The 11038-nt window shown below is 39.6% G+C and overlaps 1 protein-coding gene across 3 annotated transcripts; it reads left to right on the plus strand.

Annotated features, from left to right (window-relative positions):
• Window positions 1-731: 731 nt before the first annotated feature.
• On the plus strand, window positions 732-10484 carry CYP2R1 (cytochrome P450 family 2 subfamily R member 1). Of its 3 annotated transcripts, none has more exons than XM_082059138.1 (5): window positions 732-964; window positions 4393-4534; window positions 4818-5450; window positions 8167-8496; window positions 9770-10484. In XM_082059138.1, the coding sequence occupies exons 1-5, from the start codon at window positions 734-736 to the stop codon at window positions 9943-9945; spliced, it is 1512 nt and encodes a 503-aa protein (XP_081915264.1). In that variant the 5' UTR covers window positions 732-733; the 3' UTR covers window positions 9946-10484. The 3 variants fall into 3 exon arrangements, with proteins under 3 accessions (XP_081915264.1, XP_081915265.1, XP_081915266.1); XM_082059139.1 differs by having other exon boundaries at window positions 9878-10484; XM_082059140.1 differs by lacking the exon at window positions 732-964 and having other exon boundaries at window positions 4433-4534; window positions 5254-5450.
• Window positions 10485-11038: the final 554 nt, after the last annotated feature.

The following is an 11038-nucleotide window of genomic DNA, read 5'->3' on the forward strand; positions in this document are numbered from 1 at the left end:
AAAGAAATAATTTTCTAGCAGTGCACAAGCCACTTTTTATTCTGACACACTGGGAAGATTTTTATATAGGAGCTGGCACTGACACATGCTTCATAGGCATTTTGCAGCTAGGACAAAGGAAAGATCCTGAGACCAGTACAACTGACTACTCATTGCATGAAGATTCACCTGAAAATCAGAGTGTCTCACTGCATGGACCCATGGAAACCAGCACAGACCCTGGTTCAACCAGCCAGCCTAACCAGCCTTCAGTCCATGACAACACACTGACATCAACAACTCTGAGAAAACTGGGTCAGCATCATTACACTTGCCTTCATTAAAAGTTATGGGTGTATTGTTCTGTGATGTACACGTGACATTTATCTTTCCTCTCAATCTGCCATCCTGGGCAAACATAAGCAAGTACACTGTTTGAATCCTGTGTGTATGTGTGTGCAGTCACTCCCCGACACCCGTTTTCTGCAGTCCCGCGGGCCACCGGAGGACAGCCCGTCCCCAGCTCATCCCAGCAATCACAGAATCATATTGGTTGGGACAGACCTCCAGGATCACCGAGTCCAACCATAACTAACTCCCGCACCGATGTGTCCGCCCCGCGGCGGCTTCGCGCCGTCCCGTCCCCGCCCTGACGCGAGGGGGCGGAGCCGCCGCGGGCCAATGAGCACGGGGCGATGCTGCCACCGCCCAATAAGGGCGGCGGGGCGGGCCGGCAGCAGGAGGAAGCGGCGCGATGTGGCCGGCGGGGGACCCGGGCACGGCGGCGGGCAGCAGCGCCTTCTTTCTGCTGCTGGCGCTGGCGGCCGCGGTGCTGGCGCTGGTGGTGCGGCAGCTGCTGAAGCAGCGGCGGCCGCCCGGCTTCCCGCCCGGCCCCGCGGGGCTGCCCCTCATCGGCAACATCCACGCCCTGGGCGCGGAGCAGCCGCACGTCTACATGAGGCGGCAGAGCCAGATCCACGGGCAGGTACCGCCGCTCCGGCAGCGTCTGCCGCCTTCTCGGGGTCCCCCGGGGCGGGAGCGGCTCGGGCTGGGTCGGGGCGAGCAGCGCTGTCGGCGGCAGAGCCCGGGGAGGAGGCAGCCAGGCGGGCGGTCCCGGGGCTGCCGCGGAGCCCGGAGCCGCACCGGCAGCACGGCGCGTCCGGCCGGAGTAGCCGTTCCACCGCCCGGCCCGGAGCGGCTGTCAGTGCCCGCGCCCCGCCGGAGAACGAGCAGCACCGCGGAGGCGGCCGCTCCAGGTCCCACCGCCCCGGGACGGAGGCAGCGGCATCGTGGGCGGAGCAGTCCCGCCGGTTAACGGGAGGAGGGGAAAGGGCCCGGTACCCGGTCGGTAGCGGGGCCTCCGCAGCACAAGGCTCTGGCAAAACCGGTCAGCGGTTCCCGTGAGCGCAGGGCCGGAGCAGGGGCAGAGGGGAAGCGGTTCCGCTCTTAGGCCGGAGCTCCCTCTGGGGTCAGAGCGGCGGAGCAGAGCTCTCTGCCCGCCCGGCCCCTGCTCCTGCTTTATTATGATACGATGCTCGGACTGGTGTCCTGCTGCACATGGAAGTAACTCGCTTGTTTCATATCCGCAGGTCTTGGACACGCCCAAAGCGCTCAAAACTAACAATATTAGAAGTCACATTCTCACTGAAAACACGTTGCTTCCAAGTACCTTCAGTGAGATACTTGGAATACTTGCAGTCAATTAGTATAAATACATGATTATTTTTTTCATACTTTCCTATATATCAGGTATTTCTTTTCATCGTCCAGTTTCAAGCAGCCAGTCTATTCTAGCAGTGCTCAAGCCACTTTTTATTCTGACACACGCAGAAGATTTTTATATAGGATGCTGGCATTGACACATGCTTCACAGGCATTTTGCAGCTAGGACAAAGGAAAGATCCTGAGGCTAGTACAACTGACTACTTATTGCATGAAGATTCACAAAGGTTCATAAATATTAAACCCAAATGACATGTAGCAGGGAAAGGCAGGCAGGTGTTAGCATTTGTCAGTGTGTACACGTAACATGCATGTACACATGTGTGTTCTGATAGCTGCTGCCCAGACAGTGCCCACGCGCAGCCAGCAATTCCTCATCTGCAGACTAGAACATCTCTGGTGTTTTACTTAGCAGGAATTCTGGAGGTCTCTGAAGGACTGAGTTTTGTGTCCAACAAACAGTGGTTTGTCTAGATAATCATGTCCTTCAAACTACTAGAATTGTTTAAGTATAATACCCCTAACAAGCAAATAAAACTGTTGCTAGAACTTAAGTCTGTCAAAAGCTTTTGACCAGGTCACTGAAGAAACCTACAGCAGAAACAGAATAAGTCACAGTCTTGTCATGAATGAGAAGTGAAGCAAAGTTCACAAACTAGAAGGATGCTAAATGGCAGAAACAAAAGGATATTATTAGTTTTTGTTTCCTCTGTTTTGGCAACAGAAAAATAAAGAAGTGTGTTTCAAGCAAAATATTAGGACAAATAGAATGTAAATAGGAAGGAAAATGTGTCATCAAATAAACTAAGCTTTCTACTTGCCTGGAATACTGTATGTAGTTCTAGTCACCTGCTCCCAGAAAGGATCCTGCAGAATTTGAGGGAAATTGAAAACAGTGTATGATTATTTGGGGGGCTCTGGAAAAATACAATGAAAGGTTTTTTAATTATTGTTATGGATAACATAAGAAGAAAGATATAAGCTATAATCAAAGTGTACAAAACACAAATGGCTTGCAGAAACATATCAGTGTCTTTTTGTCACATAAAAAAGAAGAGCCGTCATAACAGTGAAAATATCAAGTTTGCTAAAGCAAAATAGGTACAGAATCATAGAATCACTTAGCTTGTAAAAGACACTTAAGATCATCAAATCCAACCATTAACCTAACACTGCAAAGTCCACCACTAAACCATGTCCCTAAGTGCCATGTCTATACATCTTAAATACCTGCCAGGATGGTGACGCCACCACTTCCCTGAGCAGCCTGTTCCAGTGCCTGACAACCCTTTTGGTGACAACCCAGTTGTCACAGAACATGTAATTAGGCTAACACTATTTCATATTGTGGAGGTCAATAGCTCTGAGATGAAAGAAGAACTCAAGATTTGTATAGGTAAAAATACATATTTATGATGCTAAGAAAAATACGGAAAGTGATAAATTATTTCAATCTTGATTTAGCCTCAGTTTTCATTTTTAAAACTTAGGTTAGGATTTTCATTTGGTTTATCCTGTACGTGCCTTCTGCAGGATGTATTTTGTCTTCCTCCAAAGCGTCTAATGTTAACTCCTTCTGGAAACAGGAGGTGGGACTAGCTGAGCTGTGCTGTCATTTGGTGGCTGTTGTCATGGCTCTCCCTTCTATCATAGAATCACAGAATGTCCTGATTTGGAAGGGACTCACAAGGATCATCGAGTCCAACTCCTGTCCCTGCACAGGACAACCCCACAGTTCACACCATGTGTCTGAGGGCGTTGTCCAGTCTCTTCTTGAACACTGTCAGGCTTGGGGCTGTGACACCTCCCTGGGGAGCCTGTTCCAGGGCTCCACCACCCTCTGGGTGAAGAACCTTTTCCTAATGTCCAACCTAAACCTGCCCTGGCACATCTTCCTGCCATTCCCTCGGGTTCTGTCATCGGTCCCTAAATGTGAGAGTTCTTTGGGAGCCTGCGCAGGGTAAGTTGGTGTCCACTTCCAGAGGTGGAAAGGACTGGGTGCAGCTTGGTTGTTTTCACACCTGACACCACTTGTGTGTCTGCCATTACTAAGTCACGTGTTGGATGTCTTAGTGATGTGAACTTGTAGCTTCATAGCGCCCTTAACTGGGTGAAGCTGTTGGCACTGACCTTTCCTCGGGCAGGAGGGAGGAGCAGATACAGCAGCAAAGTTTACACCCTCCTGGGGCAGGAGTCTGAGCAAACTGGGAAAGCAGACAATACTTTAGTTCTAGTTCTTATATAAAAGCTACACCTTATATCTAATAAGGTTATGTTATATACTTATAAGTATATACTTACACTAATATCTACTTATGTGTACTAATGCTAGAGGACAGTACATTTTTTTAATGAGAAATACGCATTGTCATACCAAATTCATATTTTTTAAATGACTATATGAAAGTGTCCCAGTCCTTACTTTGGAGAGCTGGCCAGTTTAGGTGCACAGCAAAGCACAGAAAGAGTGCGGGCTAATTTACTGTATCATTTGACAGAGTAAATTAGCTCACAACAGACTCTATTGTGTAACGCCACAGTTGTATCATCTCTGGTTACCTGTCTGCCCCACTGAATTTGATTCAAGTCTGTATTTTGCATGGATGTTTAGTGTTGTTTCACTTTTTCATTACTCGTTTTTACTTGTTTTCATTGTTTCTTCTTGAAATTTTTATTATCTTTTTCCCACAGATCTTCAGTCTTGATTTGGGAGGTATATCTGCTATTGTACTGAATGGCTATGATGCAGTAAAAGAATGCCTTGTTCATCAAAGCGAAATTTTTGCAGATAGACCATCTCTTCCTCTGTTTAAGAAGCTGACAAACATGGGAGGTAAGTGCTAATGTCTTTTAAATAAAAATGTAATTTTTATCCAATAGATGGGTTGGTGATCACATGAAACATTTGCTTTAGCCATTTTTTTTCTACTTCTTTATCTCCTTTCTTAAAGTCCTTGGTGCTTCTTTAAATATATTATTTGGAAAGGATTGTCACTCATGTTCCATAGCAAGATGTGTGTAATTTTTTTGTCTCATTTTTTTGTCTTGTTAAATAATTTTATTTATGGGGAAAAACAAAGCGTTGCATAAAATACTGTGTCAAAATATTTTTTCAGGCTTACTGAACAGTAAATATGGCAGAGGATGGACAGAACATCGCAAATTAGCTGTAAATACCTTTCGAACTTTCGGATATGGTCAAAGGTCCTTTGAACACAAAATTTCAGAAGAATCTCTGTATTTTCTTGATGCCATTGACACATACAAAGGCAGACCATTTGATCTTAAGCACTTGATAACAAATGCCGTTTCAAACATTACTAATTGGATTATTTTTGGAGAACGTTTCACATATGAAGATACTGAATTTCAGCACATGATTGAGATTTTTAGTGAAAATATTGAATTAGCTGCTAGTGCTTCTGTATTTTTATATAATGCTTTTCCTTGGATTGGTATTTTGCCATTTGGGAAACACCAGCAGCTGTTTAAAAATGCAGCTGAAGTCTATGACTTTCTTCATGAGCTTATTGAACGTGTCTCTGAAAATAGGAAGCCTCAGGCACCTCGACATTTTGTAGATGCCTATTTGGATGAGATGGATTCCAATGAAAATGATCCAGAATCTACATTTTCAAGAGAAAACTTAATTTTCTCTGTTGGAGAGCTCATCATAGCTGGGACAGAAACCACAACAAATGTTTTAAGATGGGCAGTGTTGTTTATGGCTCTTTATCCAAACATTCAAGGTAAGAACTTTGACATTTTAAGGAACCAATACACTTTCTTAATGCAAATTTAAACTGTTTTCTCAGAGTGGTGCAGTGATCCATAGTCATAACTAAAAAGGAAGGTTTGTATATATTATTCTATTATACTATTTATCCAATATACTATGGACAGATGTGATAAACTTATATGCAGATGAAGATATCAAAAGCCCAACATCATGATAAAATTTTAGCATATTATTTTTGTGCATGCATTTTTATGAAGCTTTAATATTTTTAATAAAGTATTCCTAATATATTTAAGTGTAGTGTTGTGATGCATAATATTGGTTGGTGGATGTACTAATCTATGTATTTAATAAATAATAAGCAGATGCAATTAAATGTGACATTAATAAACCAAATTAAAAATGTAAAAACATCAGCAAAAATGTAAATCAGGTTGTAGTTAACAGTTTAGGTACAATTTATTTTTATCCTTAGGTGCCTTAATTCATAGTAGATTTCCATATTATAGACATGAATATTTATACTTTCAGAAGAACAAAAATAGCATTTAAAAATAAAAATTAAAATAATGTAGATAACAACGCTACTTGGAGCTTTAAGGCTCTTGAGATCTGAAGTTCTGCATAGGCACCAGGTATCTTTATGTATGAAAGATTATATTTTCTTCCCATGGTAGTAGGTGCATGACTCTATACCTTCTGATTTTCTCAGCTAGAATAATTGTTAATTTAAATTGAGTGGACAAAAAGCAATTATTATTTTAAAATTAGAGGCCAAATTCCTTAATTATGTTTAAGGTAAATACAGTGTTACTTGAAAAAAAAAAAAAGAAAATCAAAATATGGTGATAATGTATGTCAAGGTCTGACATGTTATAAACAGTGAAAATCTTTCAGATTAAAGGAAGAAGATTATGCCAAAGCTCTTTTTTTCCCTGCTATTATTGTCATTATTTTAAGTCCCACGTTCACTGAGTTAGTTAAAATATCTGGCTAAGCAAGTAGAACCAAAGTTCTTACATATTTTCTTATTTTCATTTACTCAACTATTCTAGTTAGTCAATTAACTAACGGAACATGAGGAAATTGATTAAAGATTAAAATGTAGAAAAGCTTTCTTCTCGCCTAGGATTAAAAGCAAGATCAAACAGGATTTGAGTTGTTAATTTTAAAAACTTTTAGAGACATACTTAAGAGAAACATGTAGCTTCGGCTCACTAAATACAGCTAATAATATTTTTGGTGGAAGCTTAAAACTCTGCCTGCAATTTTTACCCAGTCAACACATTTCAGACAATTTAAAATAAATGGGTTTAAAAAAATGAAGTGTTGCTTTTATGCTTTTGAGTTCCACTGATCCATCTATATGCTTTACACAGTATACTAAGAAAATCTACCAAAAAAGTAGAACATTTAATAAAATGAAAAAAACCACCTGATTTTATAGATACTTATGTTTTAGGATGCATATACACTTTGTCCGTATTTTAGTTAAAAATATATTAAGTTCCATAATTAGTCAATAGATATATCGATGCTTTACATTATATAAAAAGCCAAAATGCAAAAAGGTCCACCTAAAGTTTCTCGTCAGTCTGTCATGGCTCACAAACAATATTCATACCTTAAAACAAGAACATACTTATTCCTTCTCTATTAAGATGTGACCAATATGCTGTTTTTCAATAAAGATCAAGAAAACTTTTTAGTTTAGTGTCTCCTATGCATTGGCTGTTTTTGTAGAGATCCACTCACCTGAAATAATCTTCTGATCTTGGCTATTGTGATATAACGAGTTTCTGAATTTGGATTCAAAATCAGTTCATCTGGATAAAAATAAAAATTACCGTTACTTTTAATTTATTTAGACTTTCTCTGTCTGAGTATTACAATATAGACGGATACACTACTACATCACAGAATATACTTTCACTAAGCTGCTTTCACCTCTTCATTTTGATGTGAAACATCGACAATTCAGGTTGAAAAACCTGGTGATTCTGGTAGAGGGTTTTTGCCATCACATAGATTTTCATTATTGGTTCCACATTAATTGTGGAAGTCCAACTTTGTTTTAGTCAGGAGCTGTTTGGCAGTTTCAACAAAGAAAGTGGATCTGGAAAAAGTGGAGGCAGTTTGAATGCCTTTGAAACTACACAAATAACCTGTGAACTTAATTTCTGAAAATGGGTTAAAAAACAGTGACTGAATTTGTTCCTTTTGAGTTAAATTCAGACCCCTGTCCCTCTTAACTCTCACTGTGTTGTAACAAATATTTTCAGTTTAAGAGTGAATGAGATTACACTGTGGCAGTTCTAAAGAATCATTAGAATTAGACAAGGGAAAGTTCAGGTGGCTAATTTCAGTATTAACTGCATTCATTCAAGTATTTAATGTACTTTATCTTTGCAGTCTTTTGCTTGCTGCTTCAGTTTTGAAGAGCTCCAGAAATAAAAATACACACAAGCAAAGAAAAATATGTTTAAACACTATTTTACTGAGAATATTTACTTTAGGAAAAGAAGATTACTGGTATACATGCTAGTAATAATTCCTACTAGCAGGATAAAGAATATAGAGTCTAAATTTAAAAGCTTATAAGCTACTATATTTTATAAGATATTTCACGTTTTGGTATCCTTTAAGAAGTATATATTTTATAAATTAAATTTAAAAATAAAGGATATTACCCAATAAACATCAGCTTTTATTCCTGTTCCTGACAGGGCAAGTTCAAAAAGAAATCGATTTAGTCACTGGCCCAAACAAAATGCCTGTGTTAGAGGAGAAATGCAAAATGCCGTACACTGAGGCTGTCCTACATGAAGTTCTAAGGTTCTGTAACATCGCTCCACTCGGTATTTTTCATGCAACTTCCAAAGATACCGTTGTGCGTGGTTACTCCATTCCTGAAGGCACTACAGTCATTACAAACCTCTACTCCGTTCATTTTGATGAAAAATACTGGAGCAATCCAGAAGTGTTTTTTCCTGAGAGGTTTTTGGACAGCAACGGGCAGTTTGTCAAGAAAGAAGCATTTATTCCTTTTTCACTAGGTAAGAGTGATTCCTTCCACTGTTCCTTTTCATAAATCTAGAGATGTATAACGTATAAGTGATGGCAATAAATCAGGAATGGACAGAATGATATAAATTATCCACCATTCTGATGAAACAGCTATTTTAAAGATATTAAATATAAAGCACCCTGGACATAAGGCATTTTAACATAATATCTTTTATATAGATGAACTCATTATTATATATAAAGTAACAAAAGCCTTCTATGAGGACTCTCTGCATTTTATATAATTACAGTACAGAAGCATTATTTGTTTCACAATTAATAGTTATTTGTTGCTGAAGTAATTACATACAGGTGATTTACACAACCATCTTTCAAATTTCAGCACTTTGATCAGCACCAGAAATTGCGTATTTTGCTCAGAACTGGCTTGGGGGGCAGCACGTAGCACTGCATTCTGACCTGAGGAAGTATTCTGGCAGTTCTAGATCATTACAGATTTGTCTTTTGATGCCTGTAAGAGTGGATAATTTACCTTATGTATGATTATCAATCTAAAAAAATCAGATGTTCTGTATAAGCTGACTGCCAGGGCTACCTCTTCAATCCACAGAAAGACACAGCCTTGTGTAGGGGTGACTTAGTTTACTTATCTGGGGTACTCTTTCTCCAAAAAATAGGAGACAGGACAAGACAATTCCCTTGGAATAGATGCACAACATCTAAATTGCTGAAGTTAGATTTGGCAAAGTCCACCTTTGTTGTGTATTCTATTATGCCTCTTTGCCTGTTTGACATTACCAGTTCCAGATGTTGTTACCCATTCATCTGTGTCTTCCACAACCACGTTTACTCCCTGTAACTAGTCGTACACAGAATGGGAACTAATATTTAAAGACATTATCCAGACCTGTTTCATATCTTTCTACCTAGCAAGGTATGGTAATTGGCAGGTAATTATGACTAGCAGTAGATGTGATTAAGAAAATAGTAGGTGACAAAGGCTGATATTCGTAGTATCATTTTTTAAAAACATCTCCTTTCTAGACTGGCACTTCAAGATAAAGCAGCTAAAGCTTATTTAAATAAATTTGACAGAATCAGTTACAATGGCATTTGTGTAGCGAGAGGAACAAATTATCTAAAATCTGCTTCTTGCTGTAAAATATCACCTATCCTCTCTTACAGAATACTACCACCGAGTTCATACAGTTCCTCTTAGAACACAGAAATGACCATTATAATCTGAGTATAAATGTAACTGAACACATTTTAAGTCTTTACAAAACCTTATTTTCAATCCAGGAAGAAGACATTGTCTTGGAGAACAACTAGCTCGAATGGAAATGTTTTTGTTTTTCACTTCATTACTACAACGCTTTCACCTGTGTTTTCCTCATGGTGTGATTCCAGATCTCAAACCAAGATTAGGCATGACCTTGCAACCACAGCCATACCTCATCTGTGCAGAGAGACGGTGAACAGAAGGGTCTCAATTGTCTGGTGGAGCACAATGCTCCAAGTCACAGCCAAGGATCCACTTTGTCTTCTAAATGTGTTCATGTCAGAAGAACAAAAATTTAAAGGACTTGCAGATATATTCTGACTACTTGTGCACGAGTTAATGGTTTCTGTTTACTTGGTTTACACAAAAAAAACCCTCAACCGAAAACGTGAAACGCATCCTGTGTTTAAAGTTGATGTTTTCACTCCAGAAGCCTGTTTTGAATCTAACTTCTGATTCAGCTTTTAAATATCTAATTACTCAGCAAGTCATTTTACTTTGTGAGGATATTTTTATAAGCATGGAGAATATGGCTCAGAATGTTTATACTCCTATTCAGACATAAAAATCTAATTTACACTATTCCAGCTAAGCTGTTCTTTATAATTCTCCATTAAATTTACATAGCTAAAAAGGTTTTAAAGGTATCTATTTAAATTTCTGTAACTCAGAATAAACTCTTTTCCAGCCTTGACAAACAAATTGTCTATTAAAATATTTTAATCCTTCTCCTTGCCCTGTCTTTCCAGTTGGTCGTCCTTTTCTAGTGGACCAGATAACTGTGTGAATTCACTTTTAAGATATTTTATGGCTTGCTTCTCATTTAGTAACATAGACAAAGTGTTCCGTTCTTGTCATACTCCTGACAATTACTGCAATCTTTTTTGCCAGTTTGTTGCATTTGCAGACCCATGTCCTCCATTGCCTTTCAACACAAAGCATTGTGTAATGATTAATCTCTGCCTAAATAGTCTAGAAAAAACAGTGTTTGTGCTACCAGAGTCACATGCAACTATACCACGAGTCAAGAAGCTGCTCATGAGTCTGCCTAGAGAAGAGACATTTTTGGGAGGGGGAGTGGAATAGGGTGGGGAAAAACATCTTAAATTTATTTTAAGCACAAGTTTTAGGCATAACAGCTACTCTTGACTTCTGCCAGCTTCATTTTTTTATTCTTGACAGCTATTTCTTTGTGGTTATTGGTAGATAAAGATTTATGTATGCAGGCCCTACAGGAGACCCTGGCACTCTCAGTATGGTATGTTCAGTCCCCACCATGCAGGGAGAAG

This window comes from Streptopelia decaocto, assembly GCF_964273445.1.
Source record: "Streptopelia decaocto genome assembly, chromosome: 7".
In the NCBI taxonomy this organism is placed as follows: Eukaryota; Metazoa; Chordata; class Aves; order Columbiformes; family Columbidae; genus Streptopelia; species Streptopelia decaocto.

What these genes read in the sequence shown, in the direction of transcription:
- CYP2R1 (XM_082059138.1), top strand. Translation starts at nt 734, where the DNA reads ATGTGGCCGGCGGGGGACCCGGGCACGGCGGCGGGCAGCAGCGCCTTC. An exon ending in AGAGCCAGATCCACGGGCAG is followed by an intron (nt 965 to 4,392) that starts GTACCGCCGCTC and finishes TTTTTCCCACAG; the next exon opens with ATCTTCAGTCTTGATTTGGG. An exon ending in GAAGCTGACAAACATGGGAG is followed by an intron (nt 4,535 to 4,817) that starts GTAAGTGCTAAT and finishes ATATTTTTTCAG; the next exon opens with GCTTACTGAACAGTAAATAT.